General features: G+C 38.0%; 2 protein-coding genes across 2 annotated transcripts in view; both read left to right on the forward strand.

Moving 5' to 3' along the window:
- The window catches only part of LOC125823752 (uncharacterized), a 297,644-nt gene that overhangs the window by 109,072 nt on the left and 163,447 nt on the right, over positions 1 to 25,125 (forward strand). The window lies entirely within an intron of this gene.
- Positions 2,172 to 8,342, forward strand: LOC125823764 (uncharacterized). The gene is made up of 3 exons (XM_049503144.1): positions 2,172 to 2,353; positions 7,006 to 7,198; positions 7,893 to 8,342. Exons 1-3 carry the CDS (start codon positions 2,294 to 2,296, stop codon positions 8,021 to 8,023), a joined length of 384 nt encoding a protein of 127 aa, XP_049359101.1. The 5' UTR covers positions 2,172 to 2,293; the 3' UTR covers positions 8,024 to 8,342.

Consider the following 25,125-nt stretch of genomic DNA (forward strand, 5'->3'; position numbering starts at 1 on the left):
TTGTTAATTAATTAAAGGTTAAATGAGTTTAGCTAAATATTATATTATAAGAATTAAAATAAAAATTTATCTATAATTGAAGGATGAAGAAGTATAAGTATTCTAATTTCGACAATATGAAGAGGAGCTTTGGAGCAATGATAAAATTATTTTTGTGTGACATAATTCACAAATTTGAGCCGTGGAATTAACTACTTATAGTGCTTGCATTAGGGTAGATTGTCTATATCATGGGTCAAGGGGTGCGATTATTTTTTAAACTTTGCTAATACATAATGTTTTGTGCATCATTTTTTTTACTTTTGGATAATATTTACAAAAATAATATACCTAGTGAAATTCCACCAAGTGGCCGGGTATGAATGTGGTAGAGTGTACGTAAACCTTACCACTAAGTCGTGGAGGTAGATAGACTGTTTCCAAAAGACCCTTGGCTCAAGTGCATCAAATCTAAGCAAAAGAAGAAAAAAAAACAATGAAGAACGCATAACTATTAATAAGAAAACAGTAAAATATCTACAAGAAAGAAACAATATAACAATAATGTAATAGTGCGATAATCGAAACACAATAAACAACATATGGCAAGAACTACAAGAGTTAGACTAGTGCTACGACATGCACTAACAAGCCTAAACCTACACACGTAAGACTACACTCCGCCCCTACTAACCTTTTACCTTAATCCGCGACCTCCACTCCTTCCTATCTAGAGTCATGTCCCCACGATAATATGAAACTATGCCATGTCCTGTCTAATTACCTCTCCCCAATTATTTTTTGGCCTACCTCTACCCTTCCGTTTACCCCTACAACTATCCTCTTGCACCTCCACACTGAGACGTTAATGCACCTCACTTAGACATGCCCAAACCATCTCAGTCTTGCTTTTCTTATCTTGTCCGCTACAGGGGTCATTCCCGTCTTCTATCATATAACCTCGTTCCTAATCTTGTCGTTCCTAATATGCCCACACATCTATTTCAACATCTTCATCTCCACAACGTGCATCTTCTGAATATATGCATAAGTTCTTGACTGACCAATACTCCACATCATATAATAAAAATGATCTAATCGCCGCTGTATAAAACTTACCTTAAACTTATATGGTACTTGAGCAATATTACTTTAACTTATTTAACTAGTGGACAACTTTCTTCAATTATATTAGAGAAATAATTTAGATAAGATGTATGAAAAGATTTGATGGTCTTGTCTTTTATTTTTTAACATGACCTCATTTTACTTATATAGAAAATTATTTGTTGGGATAATGCAACACTTGTCTAAGTTCATAGTACGTATCTTTGTGATCCTTTCAGTATGGGATACTTGTCTAGACAACTTTCTTGCCAAAAACAATTAATTTGTGAGTTAGAGATTCAAATTTTTCGTATGGTTAGAAGACACTTCCAACATAATTTTCTTCATATCCAGGGATCGAATTCGAGACCTCTAACTAAGGGTGAAGCACTCCCATCAATACAACACAATCCATGTTGGTTAGCTAATCACTTTTACTTATCCACAATAACCTTTTTACTCCTTTAAAAAATAATAAATATAATATGTTATGTGTATATTTTATCATAATATCCTTAATTATCAACATTTTTTAAAATCTTAGAAAATAAACAATTATTGAATATAAAACACTACATTTTTTTAATATTCTAAAAAAAAATACACACTTGAGCCGAGGATCTTTCAGAAATAATTTCTATATCTCCACGAAATAATAATAAAATCACTGTGTATTCTACTTTTCTCAGACCATACTTTGTGATATTTCACTAAATATATTGTTATTACTAATTTTTTTGTTATTATAATGAATAAATAAAAGTGTACGAGACTCTTTTTAAAAACCAGAGGAATACACGTGCTACATCCTCAGAGAGAAATCGCGTGGAAGTAAAAGGGAGCGACACAAACATATAATTCCGCAAATAACACAAAAACAAATAAATGGGGCCCATGTAGGGCCCACTTAGTTACAAAAAAGAGAAACAATATAGTATTATTTACAATGAAAATTTTATAGTAAAAAAAAAAAGCAATAAAAGAAAAGAAAAGAAAATTTAGCTGAATTTTTTCCTTTTTCCCTCTCTCTTAGCTCCACCAAAAAAATATGTAGAAAATTCAAAACCCTAAATCAATACAATTTGATTATTATTACAAGGTATGTAATTGATTTGTGTTTGTTGTTAATTGTTTTGTATGAAATTATAATCTCATTTTTTTATGTGTTTAGGTGAACTCAATTTTAGTTGTATTTTGATAGTGAGAGATGATAATAAGCAAAGAAAAACCACCAGAACCACTTGATTTCTTCATTTGGACAGTTGAGGTATTTTTTTTAAAATTTTTGGTTGAGTTTTTGATTATTTGATTACTTTTGTAGATCTTGCGAGTTTACTGTTATTTGATTACGTTTGGAGGTTGAGGATTTAGGTTTATGTTGTTCGGATTCTTCAAAAATGTTCGCGAGTAACTAATTTTAGAGAATCTGATAGGGGTGCAGCATTGAAAGTGAAGAGTCGATTAAGGTAGAAGAAGGTTAGTAGGTAGTCTGAGTGTTGTCTCCGTGCATTTTTAGTAGAATGAATACTAATCTCATCGGTTTTTGTCTTTTGATTTCTATTAACACTGTGGAACTCAGTTGATTTTTTCCGTCGGTCAGATTGTTGTAGATTTGGGTAGGGGGCTTATGATAAAAAAATGATTTTAATTGGGGATGAAACTGTCATCTATTACTTTGCTTCTTAACTAGGGAAGGCCATCCGTGCACTTCCATTGTTAAGCTACATAAATAGGAATTACGCAATGATGACCGGAGCTCAAAGGTTGCTAGATGTAGGCCTCACAAGATCGTTACCCTGTTGTGGGCAACGACAAGTGTGAAAAAATTAAAGTTGGTTTTTTGGAATATGATGAATTTTCAATGAAGTTTCTAGTATGGCCTAGTGTAATATCTTGGATACGTATCTTGAAGAAATATCTAGATCTTCTAGAGTATGGCTGGAAGATAAGTTAATTAGATTTTTCTTCTAGATATATCTAGAACAATATCTAGAATCATCCCTAGATAAGTATAAATAAGGGTTGTGCATTTATAACCAAACTAATGCAAGAAAGCTTTCTAGTATAACCAAGTTCTCATATCTAAAATCTCCCTTCTCTTTCATAGCTTCCTCTTCTTTAGTTGAATTCTCCAACCTTAGTTATCGATCTTGGGTCTCTCCAATTTATTCTCTCTCCTACTCCTTACTTGATATCAGAGTCATAGCCATAGGTTGGCTTTTGAAAATTTTGTTTCAAGATTGGGCCAGTGGTTGTAGATTCTACTCATATTTCATGTAATCATGTTGATAGACTGAGATAGAATTATTAAACCCGTCCAACTATAAGATATGGGAAACATGTATGGAATCCTACCTTGTTAGCAAGGATTTGTAAGAGGTTGTTAATGTGTAACACAAGTCCTCCTAGTGAATCGAGAATAGAAACACAATCAAGAAGTGGAAGGATACTGAAGTTGAGGCGAAGTTCATCCTAAAGAGGTCTATTTTCAATAAATTATTTGATCATATAATAAGGTGTAGATCATCTCATAAAATATGAAGGACCCTCGATTGGTTGTTCAATAAGAATGAAGCTCGACCATATATATTGGAGAATATATTGGCTAGCACTGGCTAGCACTACATCGTGTAATTTTTGAAGATTAAAAATTTATGTTCCAAAATCTCTCTGTTGTATTTAAACGAGGCTATCATTGAAGCACAAATAAGAACTATTATTTTTGTGGTTTAGCAAAGAATATATATCCTTCGTTACATCAATTTAAGGATGGTTTAACAAACATCTTGGAAGAAATTTGAGTATTTGCCATCATTAGAGGAGCTACTAGCCAGGTAAAGGGCTGGTGTATCTATCAAAGAAGGGGAAAGAAATGCTCTTGTAGTCTATAAGAGGAATTGAAAAGGAAAGTACAAACAAAGTTGCTCTAGAGAGGTGACATATTCTCAATTCCAAGATGGTTCAAGCTCGCCAAGAAAGAGTTTTACTTTCCTTTACATGCAGACAATAACAGACAATAATAAATTAGAGACTTTCTACTAGCCCAAGTTCGATAATTAAGGTTGGAGGACTCAACTAAAGAGGCCACATTGAAAGAGAAAGATGATTTTAGATAGAAAATCATGGTTATGCTAGAAAGCTTTTTGGAAATTGACATAGTTACAAAAGCACAAGACCACTCCTACTTATACTTGTCTAGGGATGGTTCTAGATATTGTCTAGATATATCTACAAGAAGGATCTACTTAACCTTACCTTCTTGCATGACTCTAGAAGATGTAGATATTTCTTCAAGATATTAACTAGGTCATTGTAGAAACTTTATTAAAAAGTCCATGATATTCCAAAAGATCAGCTTTAATTTTTTCACGCTCCTCCTTAAAGTGATTTTTTGGAAATTACTCTAAGGTTGACGATGAAGAACCCAAACGAAGCTTTAGGAAGTAACTTGGTGAACAAATCATCAATATTTTCCTGACTTCTCACTTCTAAAGTGTTTATAGTTCAATCAAGAATTTTTTTCGGATGAAATGATGTTCCACCTCAATGTGCTTAGTTCTTGCATGGAATATGGGATTATTTGCAAGCTTGATGACACTTTAATTGTCTCCAAAACTTCCTTTGGCTTTGATATAGATAAATGCTAGTCTCCGGGAACTTTGGATCCATACACATTCTTGATTCTTGAGTAGTAACAGTTGATGTTTTATATTCCACCTCCGTAATTGACAAATAAGTCGAGTCTTGCTTTTTGTTGCACCAAGAAATACCTGTTCCGCCAAGAGTAAAATATAGTTCGATATAGATCTTTGATCATCCAAGTCACCACCAAAATCAGCATCAGTATAACCCGTTAATATCAAATCATTCTTCTTTGGGAAAAAATAAGCCTATATCTGATGTTGAGTTGCTATATTTCAGAATCCTCTTCGCAGCTTCCAGGTGAGGCTTTTTTAGTGATTGCATGAATCTGCTGACATATCCTAACAAAGAAGGTAATATCTAGTCTTGTAATAGTCAAATGTAGAGGACTTCCAACAAGTGCTTGAAAAGGTTTGGGATCTGCAGAAGTGAGCCTCCGTCACTCCTTAACCTTGTGTTTGTCTCAATAGTAGCACACTTTTTACTTTGCTTTAGCCCAGACTTGTTGAGAAGTTTGTTGGCATATCCTTCTTGAGTGAAAAAAATGCCTTCACTTGTGCAACTTGACAAAAGTGCAAGTTCCATCCATTGGAATTCGTTCTCTACAAAAAAGGAAATATCTTACAAACACTGCTATTTCATTGGAAATTCTTAGCATCTCCAAGGTGTGGGAAGTTTGAGTTAGTTTCACTTTAAGGCATCTTTACCACAGCCTTTTACCTGACTTTTAGTAAATGGCCTGTTCCATCTTTATGTTGTTGTTGTTGTGGTGAATTTTGTATCCTACATTCTACTTCAATGTTTGTGTCACAACTTTTGGTAACAAATCCATCTGACAGTTGCACCAGAATAAGACTAAGAAACTTAGTATTGATCAATTAGCTCTAATATAGGGAGGAAGAGACAAAAAATTGTGGTTATGGTGGAGAAATTGAAAAAGAACACTTGCACAGAATTTGACATAAGAGGGCCATATTGGAGAGACGAAGTGATGAGTTTTCTCCCGGAAGACTAACTAAATCATAAAATGGTTCTTTTTCTCCTTTCTTCTTTTTTCCCCTCTAGTTTTGGGGTGGGTGGGTGGTGGGGTTAAGCGTTATTCATGCACAAGCTTAGCACTCTGTTTTGGCTCCCTTTCCACCTTCCTTGGAGTCAAACTCTCTGTCAGCAGCTCCTTGGTCTGAAACTCATGATCTATTGTTGGGCCCTTAAACAATCATATCTTCGCCTCTGGTCTTGAAAGCAATCTCATCTGGAAAGAGGAAGAGGTTCTAGAGAGGGAATATCAACCGTTTATCCGTAGAAAAAGTTTTTCTTTTTTTTTTCGCAATCTTCTTTTATTTCATTTTGTTTAGCAAAGAACTACTTGACTAACTTTCTTGACTTTGCAAAAAGGTGTCATACTTGAGAATTTTGTCATTCTAAAATAGAAGTAAAAAATTGATTGTTTATTTTGTTGACTCCGCCTATAAGAGCGTTTAAATCCTTTTAGATCACTCTGTCTCTTTTTTTGTTTCGAAACTGGTACTTTTAAGATGACTTTGTGTCTATTCTGGACAACTATATAGCTGGTTTAATATGCAGTTACTATCTTTGGTAGTGCTTGGTCATCCATGATCTAAATGTGTCGATTTTTGAGGATTAGGCATCATGCAGGGTTAGATGGAAACAATAAGTTGAAAGGTGTAAGGTTGAAAACATACAATTACTGTTTATATGTAATTTTGAATCTTGTAAATTGCCATCAGCAAGTAATCACATCTGAAGTATACATATATGCCTTTCTGTCCTACTAGTGTGTAGGATGACAATTTATCTATATTGTGTATAGACTGATGAGTTGGAAGTGATATGGATGACATTTTAGTTAGATATTTTGCCAATTTAGTAGCGGAGTCAAATCCATAGACATATGCCAAGGTTAATGTAACATCCATGATGCGGGGCAAGGTCCAAGTTGAGGAACAGAGTGACTTGGTTTATGGGAGCATCTGTTCCTTGTGTTCTTCAAAACCTTAAAAGAAATAGTGAATGGATAATACTTTGAATGATTTGAGCTCATGTAATTAAGAGGTGAAAAAATTTATTTAGTAGGTTTAGATAACTTGCTTGCGAAGAGGTCCCTCCTTCTGTCAAGTTTTGTATGATAAGTTGGCATACTGATTCACTATTACAAAGAGCTTGATATTCTTTTTTATTATTCTTTGGCATAATAAAATACGTCCACGAGGGAATGCAACAATGACTGACATTCTGTTACTGCTCTTGTTTTTCCAGGATGTAGGTTTATGGTTAGAAGAAATAAAGCTTGGTAGCTATCGTCAAATTTTCAAAGAAAATGGTGTTAATGGAGAGTATTTGGAGGGGATGTCCATGTTCACGACTGAACAGATTCTCCGGTTTATAAGAAGGTGCCACATGAAATGGGGAGACTTCATTACGTTGTGCAAGGAGCTGAGGCGGATAAAAGGTTCCTATAATCTCTCTCTTCGCTCACAGATGAAACCATATCTCTTAGTTTGACAACTTTCTTTGTCTATCTTTCCAGCAATATGATTACGTTTTGTTATGTTGTTTTTAATCAGCTTTGATTGGTGACTCACTCGTGTTTTCTTTGTCATGTGATAAAAAACCCTTTTGCAAAACTTGAAGTTGGGACTTATTCACTTGCCAATACGGTGTGATGGTTCCATCGCGTTGCCTCTACCTAGTTAGTTATATGTGCTCTGTTTTGAATTCCTCGGATTTTGCAGACATATTCGGTGATCTGGTTTTGATTGTAACGTCAAGCACTGTTGACATTCTCTAAAACTCTCTACCGTAGTAAATCTTTAACAGATTTATAAATTGTTGCTAGTGAGATACTCTATTTTTGAGATAATTGGTAAAGTTGCTGCCATGTGACCAGTAGGTCACGGGTTCGACAGGTGGAAACAAAATGCTGGGTAAGGCTGTGTACAATAGATCGTTGTGGTCTGGCCCTTCCCCGGACCCCAAGAATAGCAGGAGCTTAGTGCACCGGGTAGCCATAATAACGGAAAGCTATTGAAATACTTCAGTGAATCTGCTGTTGCTATTTAGGAATGAAGTTTCTGCTATTCTTTTACTATTTGCTAATGTCCTATAGTTCCTTTTATCTATATTGACTTAATTCATGTCTTCAGTGGCTTGCTTGAAGGGAGAACAAAGAGTCCGGCGACCATGGTGGGCCCCGTCTTGTATCTCCATAGTGTTTATGAAGACAGCCAAGCGTAACAGGCAGTGTAGAGTGGTTTCGCTGAAGCTGGAACCTTAGACACTAATTACGCCAATACGCCATCTGTGCGCATCATTAGTTATAATATCAAATCGCTCCCCGTCGGTTATTTCCCTTGTAATCCCCCCCCCCCCCTCTCGCCCAAGCCTTTATGTATACGTAACGTTGTAGTCTTTACATTTTTAGTTTGTGATGTTTATAGTATCAAATCAAGAAAATAGATGACTCTTATGTAAAATTCAATGTGTAATGTGTGAATAGTTTCTAAACTTGAATTGTAAGTTTAGCACTAGACAATGACCTGCCTGCCAGATTGAATGTATGTGAACTACTGCTATTAAATGTTTGTTCCTCTCAATGCTAGAAATTACATGTTTTTTCCACCATAAATCAATGAGAAACTTAGTAAGTCTCTACTGACCTGAGCATTTGCGTTGCTAGTTTCGACTTGATTCTTAAGGTCTGTCGAAATAGAAATTAACGATTCTTTGATTGCAACTGTCCTGTTTTCCATATCTGGTTCAATTTGTACTCGGATTTTAGTGCCATATAATTTTGTAATAATATAAGTTCGAAATTATTTTGGGGGGTAATAGAGCTTCCGCATGGTTAAGGTGTCTTTTTGAATATTTGAGATAACTTCAGGTGTCAAATTTATGTCTTTTCTCTTCTGAAATCCTATATGAGGACCTCCGTAATGAGTTGGGGAAACATTATGTACAGTCTTACTGTTTTTTCATTCATATTTTTGTATTTACGAACCAACTTTTACGAATTACCCAAATTTTTGCCATTTTTCGTGTATATTAGCCCAGGGATCTGTCATCTTTGGGACACCCAAATTTTTTTTGGGGCACTTAAATTTTTTTCGTGAGTTGGGAAAGCATTACGTATAATCCTGAAAAAACTATATGAGGACCTAAAAAAAAATTTCTGAAAAAAAACTTAGAGGTGTTCGATCATAATCCTACACACAGTATCCACCACAACACAACATGTGGATCCTGGACGGGTATTGTGCAGCATTGCACCCAACCACCATGCATCGTGCACCACAACACATCGAGTCGGCAACATACGAATGCCTAACCTATGCAAAAATCAAAAGGGAGTGAACATAAGGCCACACTTCATGCATAACAATGTTTTCTTGGGCCAGCCAGATCTATTTTCATCGCCTCTGCCTAGTTTTTAACCCACATTGTTCAGGTCAAAAACTAGTAGAAGCTAAATCAACAAGCCAATTGTCATGTGACTATTTGTTTGCTAATACTATGTACCTCGTTTGCTACAATTGATTATTCAATATTAAATTGACATTCATATCCGCATTACCAAGGTATTTCGAACTCAAAATCCATTTTGTTTCATTAGGTTTTTACTAAAAAGGAATAAAATTACTCAGCCAAATTGGGGGAAATTCAAAATTGGATGGTTTAAAAGACGTTTATAAGAAAATCGGCTCAGTCAAATCGCCATTCGGCAGTTTGGTCGCATAGATCGCAAAAAACTACCCAAATTCAATTTTTTTTTGCTTAAAACGGACATCGGAGGCCAAAGGTATGAGCATTTGAAGTTTCACCATTTTACAACTACTTTTTCTAGTTCCACTCCTTAATTTGGTTTGCCTTTATATCTTATTGAATTTTTATCTATATAGAAGAATAGTTACACTGTATTTTTTTTGTTTTAGTTGATTTTTTATTTTAAATTTAAAAGTGAGGCCTGTAAGCCTCATTTGTTAAAATATTCGAAAATCGCGTAAATGTATTAATAGCGATCATGATCTGCTAGTTCTTGCTAATTTATTTAGATATTTTTATTTTAAATAATTATAAATATAATTCATGTGCGACTTTCTTAAACTTGTTATAATATTCTTGGCCTTGTTTTGCTTGTGGGGGGGAGGGGTGGCCTTAGGGCACGGTAGGGGGCCTCGAGATGGGTGGGACCTCGGGGCGGGTGGGGCCTCGAAGCGAGCGGGGTCTCATGGCGGGTGGGGCCTCGGGGTGGGGGGCTCGAAGCGGACTTGGCATGGGGGCGGGGGCCTTGGAGCTGGTTGGGGTCTGCCTCAAGGGTTTCGTTATTTTTTTGTAAAAGAAATCATTTGGAATCTAACACACAAAATATTTAAAAAATCGCCTGAATCCTGTATATTGGCCTCTATATGCCCATAAATGTGTAAAATGGTGAGATTGTACGTACCGCTCGCCCAACTCACTAACGGAGGGGGTCATGGTGGTGGTGACAATTGATCCCACCATTTTCTCAAATAACTATTTTTCATGTGTGTGCTATTTCACCTATGGTTATTATTTAAACATTTTCCTAGTGCCAACTTTTTGATTATTAGATACATTATCACAATGTTGACATGACGTAATTCTACTCATGTCTTGACCAATTCAACTATTATTAGTAATTAATATTTTTTTAATACACGACGACATATTTATCCGTTGATCAATATCGTCCATGATTCAAACGATAAAATTATAAGTTCAAAATATGGATCTAGGGGAGATCGGGGGCTAGGCTGTCACGCCCCGAGCTACCCCCGAGACGCGAACACGGGACCTAGGACCACAAGTGATCCCAAGCTAACCCTGCTGGCATGATCATGAGCATACTAAAGATAATAAACTGATGCAGAAGCTAAATCATAAATAAATCTGAAAAGATGGGGGATACCCATATACTATAACTGAATATATCAAATCTAGTTTAATACAAAAGAAATATCAAAGTCAAAACACTAAGCTGAATCTAACTATGTCTGAATTAAGCCTCTAAACTGACTAGAAATGTTGGGACATGCCCCAACTAGATCTAGCAAAACTGAAACTAAAGACTAAAAGCAGTAAGGATAAACATGTCACTAGTCCTCGAAGAATGAGGACTCACCACTGATGCTGCTGAACTGAAGATCGAGAACCGATCTAAGCGTGATCTGGATACTGAGAACCTGAACCTACATCACGAGAAGATGTAGCGCACGTATGCGTCAGTACTTGAAAGGTACTGAGCATGCAGGATAGAGTAAAGCTGAAAGAACATATAACTGAACAAAGCAATAAAGCAATGAAATAATCTGAACATGATATAGATACTGAATACTGAGCTAACTGAATGCAATGACCAATTTATAACATGCTGACTAAATACTGAATGAGCTGTAAATGTGGTCAATGCAATAGACTCTTGACTGAACTGTGGGAGCTACTAATAACCGACATAAAACCACATGAGCTAAATGTGGAGTCCGATGTATACGCCCCATCGAGAGGACCCAATATACCCTGCCAGAGGTATAGAGGCATGCTGGCGTGATCACTAAACTGATGTTGCCCACAGAGGGGACTTACACCTACGTGGCTCGTAGTTCTGGGACTATATGGGTACGCTGAAACCCTAGTCCAACTCGGTATTATGCTACTCCCAATGAATTAAGTAGTTAACTGGTTATGACTGAATTTCTGTAAATACTGGATAGCTCGAATTGAACGTGCAAACTGAGAATGCAACAATTAATCTGATAATGATGCATTCATAAACTGAGGCATGTATAACTGAATACTGGAATATCTGACCTAGCATGTGTAATTCAAGAACTAAAGAAATACATAGCTAGGGTTCTGAAATTCATGCGATAAACTGAGCAATAACATGATAATCTGATTTGAAACATTTAAATAACTAATTTATGATGATCTGCTATAATTCTAGAAACCCTAGGTCTGTTCATAATCATGGAATCAAGAATCTGACTGAATTCTAGGGACCTAATGGGCGAAAGGAACCCACTGGTGAAATCCCACATACCTGGTGACGAATTCCACGGAGAAATCTTTCGATTTCGGGGCTGGAACTAAAGAAACCTCGCTGCGTTCTTGAACTAGGGTTCTTGACCTTTTTCTCCTCTCTTGCTTCTAATTTTCTAAGTTTGATTTATGATTTTGACTAAGGTAAGTTCTAGTTATGTTTCTAGGCTTAAACTAATTAAAACCTCATGATTTAAGGTCTAAACGACGTATCTTAGGGGTTAAACGAAATAGGAAAAGACCAAAGGACCCCTGAATTAACTGCTGTCGGAGTGACCTATGGATTGGACCTACGGGCCGTAGGTCAATCTACGGTCCGTAGATTGCGTCCGTAAGTCAAGCCTGTTCGACAGGCCTTCACTAAAACGAGCACAACTTTTTACTCGGAGGTCAGAATTTAGCAGACTTGGCGGCGTTGGAAAGAGAATTAAATTATCTATCTAACCATAGGTCATGGGACACATAATTCATTTTGTGCTAAAAGTTATGACCATCTGAAGTTGACCCATCAGAATTTTCAGCTAACTGGCTGCTAACCTTCGATCTACGGTCAGACCTACGGACCGTGGATCGAATGATGGTCCGTGCTGGTCAACCGTAGTTCGGGACTGAAGCTGGGCTTTTGGGGCATCGATCCACGGACAAGAACTACGGTCCGTGACCTGACTTACGGACCGTAAGTCCGGCCGTGGGTCAACACTTAGCCAAATTTTCTGACTGAGTTCTGGGGAAGTTTTCTGTCACGAACCACGGACCTGCAGGACGGACCGTGAGTCCATCTACGGTCCGTGGATGGTGTCCGTGAGTGCCACCTGTAACACCAGAAATCTGAAATCTCTATTTTCGGATACGGGGTGTTACATTATCTCCCCCTTGGGACCATTCGTCCTCGAATTAAGACTAAACTAGCTGAAATAGAGGGAGAGGGCTGCAATCCCTACCACTAAACACTGAGAACTGAATTTTTGACTGTACTGAGTTCCAAGGACATGCAAATACGCTGAAAATGCAAGTACAAACTGAAGGAACATGATTCTAAGACTGAATTTTCGCATGAATGACTAAAAAACTGATGAGGAACTATTACCTCAAGCTGGAATGGTATCGGAAGGAAAGAGGTGAGGATACTTGGACTTCATGGCTGCTTCTGCTTCCCAAGTAGCTCCCTCTACTGACTGACTCCTCCACAAAACCTTGACTGAAGCGACTTCTTTATTTCTCAACCTTCTAACCTGACGATCGAGAATCTCAACTGGTACACTCCTCATAAGAAAGACTATCTTTCACGGCCACACTCCCTAATGGCACTATGGATGCTGGATCACCCACACACTTCTTCAAAAGAGAAATGTGAAAGACTGGATGCACTGCTGCTAAGTCTGCTGACAACTCTAACTCATAAGCCACTTTACTAATCCTTTTCAAGATCCGGTAAGGGCCTACATATCTGGTACTGAGCTTCCCTTTCTTGCCAAATCTCATCACTCCTTTCATAGGTGACACTTTCAGGAAAACCCAATCATCAACTTGGAACTCTAGTTCCCTTCTTCTCACATCTGCATAAGACTTTTGGCGACTCTGAGCAGTCTTAAGTCTATCTCTAATGAGTTGCACTTTCTCCATAGCATCAAGGACCGAATCTGGTCCTATCAAGGCTGCTTCACCTACTTCAAACCAACCAACTGGAGATCTACATCTACGCCCATATAATGCCTCATAAGGGGCCATCTGAATGCTGGAATGGTAACTATTGTTGTAGGCGAACTCTATCAGAGGAAGGTGATCATCCCAACTACCCTTTAAGTCGATCACACAAGCTCTCAACATGTCCTCTAAGTTCTGAATGGTACGCTCTGCCTGACCATCCGTCTGTGGATGAAATGCTGTGCTAAGATTAACCTGAGTACCAAGACCTTTCTGAAATGACTTCCAGAATTGAGATGTAAACTGAGGACCTCTATCTGAGATGATAGACAAAGAAACTCCATGCAACCTCACAATCTCATTAATGTAAAGCTTGGCGTAATCCTCCACTGAATCTATAGTCTTGACCGCCAAAAAGTGAGAAGACTTAGTAACCCTATCAACAATCACCCAAATGGAGTCATGTTGTCTGCGAGTACGAGGTAAACCTGTGATGAAGTCCATGTTGATCACTTCCCACTTCCAAGTAGGAATGTCAATCTCTTGAGTCATACCTCCTGGTTTCTGATGTTCTACCTTTACTTGCTGGCAATTGGGGCATTTAACCACAAAATCGGCTATATCTCTTTTCATACCATTCCACCAATAGACTTCCCGCAGATCACGGTACATCTTAGTGGCACCTGGATGAATAGAATATTTGGAATTATGGGCTTCTGCGAGAATATGCTGTCTCAATTCACCCACATCAGGAACACACAATCTACCTTGATAGCGAAGTACACCATCTCCCCCTTGGGAGAAAACCTCCACTCTCTGATTGTGGACTGCACTCTTAAGTTCAAGCAAGATTGGATCACTATCTTGCTTTTCCTTAACCTCTACTACCAAAGAAGATTCTGCCCCATTCTGAACCGTTACACCACCATCTGATATGCTCATAAGACGAACTCCTAGGCAAGCAAGTCTGTGAACATCCTTTGCTAGCTCTCTCCTTTCTTCCTCAACATATGCTACACTACCCATGGATAGTCTGCTAAGGGCATCTGCTACTACATTGGCCTTACCAGGATGGTAATGCACGCTCATATAATAATCTTTGAGAAATTCAAGCCATCTTCTCTGGCGAAGATTCAACTCTTTCTGGGTGAATACATACTGGAGGCTCTTATGGTCTGTGAACACATCTACATGAACACCATACAAGTAGTGTCTCCAAATCTTAAATGCAAATACCACTGCTGCTAGCTCGAGGTCATGAGTCGGATAATTCTTCTCATGCACCTTAAGCTGTCTAGAAGCATAAGCTATAACCTTACCTCGCTGCATCAACACACAACCTAGACCGACTCTGGATGCATCACAATAGATCACATAACCATCTGAACCCTCTGGTAGAGTCAAGACAGGAGCTGTAGTCAACCTAGTTTTCAATTCTGCGAAGCTTTTCTCATAATCATCTGACCACTGAAACTTAACCTTTTTCTGAGTCAACCTAGTCAATGGTGAGGCTATGGATGAAAATCCTTCCACAAACCGTCTGTAATAGCCCGCTAAACCCAAGAAACTTCTGATATCTGTAGCAGAGGTAGGTCTGGGCCATTGTTTCACTGCTTCTATCTTCTGGGAATCTACTTGAATTCCTTTACTAGACACAATATGCCCAAGGAAGGCAACTGATTGTAACCAAAACTCACACTTACTAAATTTTGCAAATAACTGGTGATCTTTGAGAGTTTGCAGAACAACTCTCAAATGACTCGCATGTTCTTCCTCATTCCTAGAGTAAATGAGGATATCATCAATAAAGACGATAACGAACAAGTCCAAGTACTGCTTGAACACTCTGTTCATCAAATCCATGAAAGCTGCAAGAGCATTGGTTAGTCCAAATGACATAACTACAAATTCGTAATGACCATACCGAGTTCTGAAGGCCGTCTTCGGAATGTCACTATCTCTTACTCTAAGCTGATGATAACCTGATCTGAGGTCTATCTTTGAGAAATGACTAGCACCCTGAAGTTGGTCAAACAAGTCATCAATCCTGGAGATGGGATACTTATTCTTGATTGTGACCTTGTTCAACTACCTATAGTCAATGCACATTCTGAGTGAACCATCTTTCTTCTTCACGAACAACACTGGTGCACCCCATGGCGAAATACTAGGTCTGATGAAGCCCTTATCTAGAAGGTCTTTGTCACGACCCGAGCCTACACCCTGGACGTGGCCGGCACTCGAAGACCATTGCTGGTCCCCCAACGAACCCTCATCCTGGCTGACTACAAGCGGAAAACTGATTCAAGCATACAAAGCTTAAAAACTGAAATAAAAGTTCATAAGACTTAAATACAAACTTTAAGTCCAAAGAAAACTATGTATAATAAAATATATACAACTCGCCATAAAAAGGCAACTTTAGTCTTTAAAGCATTTAACAAAATAAATGAAGACTTCTAAAACTCTACTGTCTATATATGAAGCCTCTAAATGACAATAAAGGAAGTTTGGACAATACCCACGACCTCCTAACAACTGAAAGTAAATGGAATCCTCCGGAAGAAATGAGGCTCACCATAGCTACCTCGAACTCTCAGATGTATCAACGAAGCTCCTGTTGATGATCCTAAATACCTGTGTCTGCATCATGAGAAGATGCAGGCCAAATGGCTCAGTACGTGGAATGTACGAGCATGTAAGGGGAATTCTAAAACATAATCATACGCTTGAAATTTGATAAAAAGGAAACATACTTGCCTCTTTTCAATCTTACTCAACTCAAGGAATACTCCAAACTACTCAAACTTACTCAACTCAGAAGTACTCAAGGATAAGATACTCAACTCAGAGATTAGATACTCAACTCAAGGATATGATATTCGACTCAAAGATATGATATTCGACTCTGGATACTCAACTCAATATGACTGAACTCATTTCAATATAAAGCAATTTAAAACAAGTGCAATATAAAGAAAGAAACTGTTTAAAAACATGCTGTGAAATCTGTGTGTATGCAAGGATACAACATAACTCTGAAATGTATATAAAAATACAATAAACTGATGTATATAAAAATACAATAACTTCTGTGGGAGTTTCTCTAACCGACAACCATCACATAAGAGGTATAATGATGATACAACGATCTACCTCACGCTGCCAGCGCATCCTATACCCGGCCAAAGGTATAGGACCTGAACTACTAATGGATCCACTAGTCTATGTGAAAAGGATTCATCTAAAAAGTATGACCCTTTTCTACCCATGATGGCTACATGGTTTATGGGGGCTGTGAGTTGTCTGAACTCTTCCCCATATCGGTGCTCAATACTACTCCCAAAATATACTAGCTCTTATGTTTTAAAAACATACTTTTTTTCTGCTGATTTGAGATAATTGCTCAAAAACTTTGCTCAAAGGCTATCTTGGAAATCTCAGTTTCCCTGTTTGCTTCATTTAGAAAGCTATTACTCTTTTCTGAAAACTAGCCCGAAGGCCCTTTGGAAATCTCAGTTTCCGTTCTTACTTAAATGTGAAAACATTTATAAACTCTTTGGGAATACTTAGTCCCCATATACTTTTGAAGAAAAGGACTTCAATCTTTACTCTTCACTCTTTACTGAACTCAAAACTTAAGTCTTAAAACAAAGGTAAAACATTTGCAAAAGACTTCTTAAAATGTGGTTCGTGTCGAATGATGGACATGAACGACTCAATGCAAGGTTTTCAATAACCACAGATAGAGCTCAAATACTTGGAACTCAAGAATTTCAATAATACTACTCATTTCAAGAATGCTCAACTCAGAGGGTTCATGCGGAATTATGACCATAACGACTCAACTCAAGGACTCAAAGATACTTCTCTTCTTAAGACTGCTCGACTTATAGGATTCATGCAGAATTATGGGCATGAACAATTCAACTCAAAGACTTTATGGGTAACATGTAATAGTCCCATGCTTAGAAATATAATCTCAAAGGGGATTAGGAACTCAATACTCAAGACTTAGGACTTGAAGATACTACTCCTCTCAAAGACACTCAGCTTACGAAGTTCATGCGGAAATTATGGGCATGAAACAACTCCACTCGATGGTCTAAATAACATTATGAAACTCATGTATGTGACTCTTCTCATTCTCTGACTTACTTCCTCAAAACTTAGTTCAAATCGATAGTTGATCTCAAAGGATTCACAATTGAACTCAAAGGCTTTCTTGAACTCTACTCTTAACTCTCTCTTGAATTGAATTATGAATTCAAGAGTTATGATTCATGATATGAAGGATCTCAGTAACAATATAGCTATTCGATAATTAGGAATAGAACTTTTAAAAGAAACATGAATTCAAGAACTCAAAATCAACTTATCTCAAGAATACTCAAATCTAGGAAAAGTATCCTAGATTACTCTTTTTTTGATCTGAAAGTAGATGTAGGGCGTGAGGACGAACTAGTCCAACACTATGATAGCCTTACATACCTAGAAGAACAAGATTCTTGAAGAATCTTTAAGAATCTTAAAGAATCTTGAAGAAGAACTTGATTAGAAGCCTTGAAACCCTAGCTTGAAGGTAAACAATCAAGAAAACATTTTTTGAGATTTTTTTCTTGAAATCTCTATGGCCAAGAATTATGATTTTCATTAGTGAAGATGAAAATCTGATTGTTTTGAGCCTTTTATTAGTCAAGAAATTCCTCTATGGTTTTCTTGGAGGTAAAAGGCAAAAACGACTCTTTTTAATATTTTCCCGTCGGCTAATTCGTAACAGCACTATATAGGTTACTAAAATAGTCACAACTTTTTACTCAGAAATTGGATTGACTCGAAATTGGTGGGGTTGGAAAGTAGATTCAATTACCTTTAATTGGATAGGTTATGGCTCACGTAACTCTTAATATTGTAAGAGATATGGTCGTTTAAAGTTGACCCAAGTAGTATCTTACATTAAAACTTAATGAAACTTCAAGAACACTTATCAAGAATTCATCAAAAACTCTAATCTTTAAATTTCAAGAACGAAATTACGCTGAATAAATCATGATTGGCGTATGGGTGAAAGAACCCAACACTATGGAAGCTTACATACCTCTTAGGGATCAGACCCATGGCGAAAATCCGCTACAACACGTAAGAATCTCGACGAACGCTTGATCCTCTCCTCTTTTCTCCTCTTCTCTCTTCTTTTCTCTTCTTGAACTCTCAACTAAAACCCTAGGCTAATTTTAGGATTATAAAACTGAACCTAATAGGATTTGACCCTTAAAATATTACTAAAAACGAATTAAATCTGATTGGGTAAGGAAAAGACCAAAATACCCCTCTCTATTTTCGGCTAACCTTCCTTAACTGGACAGCCTATCTTCAAAAGGTCATATCTCACTCATCCGACCTCGAAACTTAGCAAACTCAGCGGCGTTGGAAAAATAATTCAAATATCTTTCCTACGGTATCTGGTAGAACACCTAACTCATTCTGAGCTAGGAGTTATGGTCGTTTGAAGTCGACCCAAAACTCATACTTAACTTAACTTGCAAAATTTCAATTTAATTCTTTTTGGAACTCAAGGTGCTACATCTAGTGACCTTAACACTTAAGAAATTTTTAATTCCTTGCAAAAATCTCACTTACTACGAAGAAAGGTTCAGGTCTTAGTTCAAAAATTTTCTGGGGTGTTACAGTCTTTCAACTGCTCTTTCAAATCCTTAAGCTCAGCTGGAGCCATTCTGGTTAGAGGGATAGAGATAGACTGGGTATCTGGAAGGAGATCAATTCCAAAGTCTATTTCCCTTTCGGGAGGAACTCCAGGAAGATCTTCTGGGAACGCTTCTGGAAACTCATTAACCACAGGAACTGACTCAAGAGTTGGGGTTTCGGAACTAGAATCCGTAACCCGAACTAGATGATAGAAATAACCCTTAGAGATCATCTTTCTGGCCTTAAGGTAAGAAATGAATCGACCCATAGGCGCTAAGTTACTACCCTTCCATTCTAGGATTGGTTCGTCTGGAAACTGAAAACGAACAATCCTAGTTCTACAATCAACTGAGGCATAACATGAATGTAACCAATCCATACCTAGAATGACATCGAAGTCTACCATTTCTAACTCTACAAGATCTGTTGATGTGACTTTCTGAGAGACTGTGACAGGGCAATTTCTGTATATCCGTCTTGCTATAACTGGGTCACTGACTGGAGTAGAGACTGAGAAGGGTTCTGAAAGAGTTTCTGGGCTAACACTGAATTGGACTGCTATGTAAGGAGTTACAAAAGACAAAGTAGACCCTGGATCTAACAATGCATAAACATCAAGATCAAAGACTCGTAATGTACCAGTGACTACATCAGGAGAATCTTCCTGATCTTAACGAGCCTGAAGAGCATAAAGCCTGTTTTGGCGCTGTCCGCCACCAGTACCAGAAGAGTTACCCTGCTGAGACGGGCGACCTGCTGGTGCTGCTGAAGTTGTAGATTGAGCTCTACCATTATTTCCTCCTTGACCTTGTCTTGAAGGACAATCCTTCAATCTATGACCAGACTGGCCACACCCAAAGCATCCTTCCTTACCTGCAAAGCACTCGCCCGGATGGTTCCTACTACATTTCGGGCAAGTTGGGTAGGTTTTGGTGCCTGAAACACTACCTTGAGACTTAGAGCATGACACCCTACCTTTCTGATCATTACGGAACTTGGGGGATGGAACACTAGTTGATGAAGGGGCTGGAGTCGAAGACTTCTGCTGAAAATGCGAGCGGTTTCCACCACCCAATTTCTGTTGGGAATAATCATAGTTACCTGTTCTTGCTTTCTTAGTCTCTTTAGCCTGTTCCCTAAGCTTATCACCCTCAATCTGCTGAGCATGAGTCATAAGCCTAGAGATGTTCATGTCTCCCAACAACATAGCATTCCTACACTTTGTTTTCACTAAGTCTGACACTCCGTAGAGAAACTTATTCATCTGAGCCCTGAAATCAACAACCATGTGAGGAGCATACCTGGAAAGTTGGTTAAACTTGAGCCCATGCTCTTGGATAGTCATGTTACCCTGCCTTAAGTTCATAAATTCCTGGGCCCTTGCTTCTCTCAACTCTATGGTGAAAAGCTTGTCTAGAAAGGTTTCCCTGAAACAATCCCAAGTAATAGGAGCGACATCCGTACCCATGTTCTCCTTCCACTGAGTATACCAGATATGAGCTACATCCTTAAGTTGGTAATATGCTAACTCAACCCGATCATTCTCAGTGACCTGCATCACCTCAAAGATCTTCTTGATCTCATCCAAGAAATTCTGGGGATCTTCACCAGTCTGCGATCCTAAGAACTCTGGAGGATTCATCCTAACAAAGTCACGGACCCTTGCTGCTGCTGATCCACCATTTGCATTCACAGGAGCTTGAACCCGCTGATTGTTCTGGTTAGCGATACTCTGAGCCAACATCTGAATGGCAATCCGGAATTCAGCATTTGAGACTTCCTGATCTGGAACTGGAGGAGCGACATTTGCGTTCCTGGCATTCGTATTCCTAGCATAAGCTCTACGAGGAGGCATGATCACTGAAACGTAGAACGTCGAGTTAGAATGGAATTAAATCATACCTTACGCACGATAAGAGTAACAAGAAAATGAAGATTTTTCCTAAAGACACTTTGTAGCCTCCCTCTCATTAGATGTGGTGCGCACTACACACCTATGAAAAGGACTCTACCTAGTGCGGCTTTTCAGACATCCTAGGACACTTAAACCTAATGCTCTGATACCAAGTTTGTCACGCCCCGAGCTACCCCCGAGACGCGGACACGGGACCTAGGACCACAAGTGATCCCAAGCTAACCCTGCTGGCATGATCATGAGCATACTAAAGATAATAAACTGATGCGGAAGCTAAATCATAAATAAATCTGAAAAGATGGGGGATACCCATATACTATAACTGAATATATCAAATCTGAGAGTTTAATACAAAAGAAATATCAAAGTCAAAACACTAAGCTGAATCTAACTATGTCTGAATTAAGCCTCTAAACTGACTAGAAATGTTGGGACATGCCCCAACTAGATCTAGCAAAACTGAAACTAAAGACTAAAAGCAGTAAGGATAAACATGTCACTAGTCCTCGAAGAATGAGGACTCACCACTGATGCTGCTGAACTAAAGATCGAGAATCGATCTAAGCGTGATCTGGATACTGAGAACCTGAACCTACATCACGAGAAGATGTAGCGCACGTATGCGTCAGTACTTGAAAGGTACTGAGCATGCATGATAGAGTAAAGCTGAAAGAACATATAACTGAACAAAGCAATAAAGCAATGAAATAATCTGAACATGATATAGATACTGAATACTGAGCTAACTGAATGCAATGACCAATTTATAACATGCTGACTGAATACTGAATGAACTGTAAATGTGGTCAATGCAATAGAGTCTGACTGAACTGTGGGAGCTACTAATAACCGACATAAAACCACATGAGCTAAATGTGGAGTCCGATGTATACGCCCCATCGAGAGGACCCAATATACCCTGCCAGAGGTATAGAGGCATGCTGGCGTGATCACTAAACTGATGTTGCCCACAGAGGGGACTTACACCTACGTGGCTCGTAGTTCTGGGACTATATGGGTACGCTGAAACCCTAGTCCAACTCGGTATTATGCTACTCCCAATGAATTAAGTAGTTAACTGGTTATGACTGAATTTCTGTAAATACTGGATAGCTCGAACTGAACATGCAAACTGAGAATACAACAATTAATCTGATAATGATGCATTCATAAACTGAGGCCTGTATAACTGAATACTGAAATATCTGACCTAGCATGTGTAATTCAAGAACTAAAGAAATACATAGCTAGGGTTCTGAAATTAATGCGATAAACTGAGCAATAACATGATAATCTGATTTGGAACATTTAAATAACTAATTTATGATGATCTGCTATAATTCTAGAAACCCTAGGTCTGTTCATAATCATAGAATCAAGAATCTGACTGAATTCTAGGGACCTAATGGGCGAAAGGTACCCACTAATGAAATCCCACATACCTGGTGACGAATTCCACGGAGAAATCTTTCGATTTCGGGGCTGGAACTAAAGAAACCTCGCTGCGTTCTTGAACTAGGGTTCTTGACCTTTTTCTCCTCTCTTGCTTCTAATTTTCTAAGTTTGATTTATGATTTTGACTAAGGTAAGTTCTAGTTATGTTTCTAGGCTTAAACTAATTAAAACCTCATGATTTAAGGTCTAAACGACGTATCTTAGGGGTTAAACGAAATAGGAAAAGACCAAAGGACCCCTGAATTAACTGCTGTCGGAGTGACCTACGGATTGGACCTACGGGCCGTAGGTCAATCTACGGTCCGTAGATTGCGTCCGTAAGTCAAGCCTGTTCGACAGGCCTTCACTAAAACGAGCACAACTTTTTACTCGGAGGTCGGCATTTAGTAAACTCAGCGGCGTTGGAAAGATAATTCAATTATCTATCTAACCATAGGTCATGGGACACATAATTCATTTTGTGCTAAAAGTTATGACCATCTGAAGTTGACCCATCTGAATTTTCAGCTAACTGGCTGCTAACCTTCGATTTACGGTCAGACCTACGGACCGTGAATCGAATGATGGTCCGTGCTGGTCAACCGTAGTTCGGGACTGAAGCTGGGCTTTTGGGGCATCGGTCCACGGACACGAACTACGGTCCGTGACCTGACTTACGAACCGTAAGTCCGGCCGTGGGTCAACACTTAGCCAAAATTTCTGACTAAGTTCTGGGGAAGTTTTCTGTCACGAACCACGGACCTGCAGGACAGACCGTGAGTCCATCTACGGTCCGTGGATGGTGTCCGTGAGTGCCACCTGTAACACCAGAAATCTGAAATCTCTATTTTTGAATATGGGGTGTTACATAGGCCCTTACTTTAGCCTACAACAACAAAATGGATAACCAATCCATTCATCAATAATAGGAAGCATGTAGTTTATATACAACACACAAATATACAACGATCCTATTCCTTAACACCCACACCTTCAATTCATTGATAAAAATATTGTCCTTTTTATAAACTTGTCTGACTAGACATTAATTAAATAAGTACAAAAATAACAAATCCTAAACAACTTAGGATTCCTACTCCAACTTTGAATTATTATTCCAACATTCTCCTGTAATTTAAAGTTGTATACTCTTGCCTTTTTCTTCTTGTGATTGTTCCTGTATTGGAGAACTTCTCTTCAACCTTCAACTGTTGGAGTACTTCTCTTCAATCTTTCAATTGTTGGAGTATTTCTCTTCAATTCTCATTTATTTAATATTTTGTTTGAATTGGAACATTTTCTCTCCAACTTTCAAGTGTTGGAGCACTTTCTCTCCAACTCATGATATTTTTTCTCTTGGTTGTGTTGGAGCACTTCTCTTTTGTCACCGCCCGAGCCTACACCCTGGACGTGGCCATCACTTGAGAACCATTGTTGTCCCCCAAGTGAACCCTCATCCTGACTGACTATAAGCGGAAGACTAACTCAAGCATACATAAACATCTGAAACTGAAAGACTCTCCAAAACCGTCTATCTATAAAGCCTCTATTATACAAAGATGCGTGTCGGGACAAGACCCACAACTCTTCAAGGGAACTACTACTAACAACTCATAAAATTGGAGTCCTCCATAAGCAAGGAGGCCTTACTTAAAAGTTGACGAGTAGATAAAGTGATCTCAACATACTCTTGTTGAGGATCCTAAGAACCTATATGTGCATCGTCAAAAGATGCAGATCGAATGATATCAGTACATTGAATGTACGAGTATGTAATATAGCTGAATAATAAATAACTGAATGAAAGGACTGTAGTAGATATAGATATATACTCAACTAGATGTAAAGAAATAAAAAAGTGAAATCATTAAAACTTTATAAAAATACTTAGTCATATCTAAACTCAACATATTAAGTGATATATAAAAATACACTCAACTCTATTGAGAGATTCTTTAACCGACAACCATCATTGTGAGCTAAGTGATGATACAACGTCTTGTCCACGTTGCTAGAACTGTCATATAATATGCCGGGATAAATAACACCTCAACTAAGTGGATCCATTAAGCTCTGCCTGAAGAAACTAATGATTCATCTAAAAAGTATGATCATGTACCCATGTTGGCAAAACATGGTTTATGGAGGCTATGAGTTGTCTGCACTCTCCCCCATATCAGTGCTCAATACTACTCCCAATAATATATACTGCTGCTCAAATGTATAATAACATTACTTTTTCTCTGGTTTGAGATAATTGCTCAAACTATCCTTTTAAAAGAGATAACTACTCTGAAATGTCTCTAAAATTCATAAGTCATTTAGAAAACAAGGTTTCTCTTTGCTTAATAAAATACATCTTGGGTTGAGATAATTTCTCAAAAAGGGGGCCTTTTTAAGAGGTAACTGCTCTGTAGTTAATATTTCTGAAAACGCTTTTAACTTTTCTCAAAAAGTTGGCTTTTTTTTTCTTCATGTAAAAATGAAACATTTGGAAAATACTTAGTTCCCTTATACTCTTTCTCAAACTGTTTTTTACTTCCTCAAAACTCAGTTTAAACAATAATGTTTTGTTTAAAAGATTCTCAATAAGAATTCACTGAATACTCAAAATAGGGTTC

This window comes from Solanum verrucosum, unplaced genomic scaffold (genome assembly GCF_900185275.1).
Source record: "Solanum verrucosum unplaced genomic scaffold, falcon-dt-bn FXZP01000093.1, whole genome shotgun sequence".
NCBI lineage: Eukaryota > Viridiplantae > Streptophyta > Magnoliopsida > Solanales > Solanaceae > Solanum > Solanum verrucosum.

Bases quoted from the DNA above. Each gene is read 5' to 3' on its own strand.
- LOC125823764 (XM_049503144.1), top strand. From the start codon at position 2,294: ATGATAATAAGCAAAGAAAAACCACCAGAACCACTTGATTTCTTCATT. The intron at 2,354-7,005 runs GTATTTTTTTTA...TTGTTTTTCCAG, and splicing joins TCTTCATTTGGACAGTTGAG to GATGTAGGTTTATGGTTAGA. The intron at 7,199-7,892 runs GTTCCTATAATC...TCATGTCTTCAG, and splicing joins GGAGCTGAGGCGGATAAAAG to TGGCTTGCTTGAAGGGAGAA.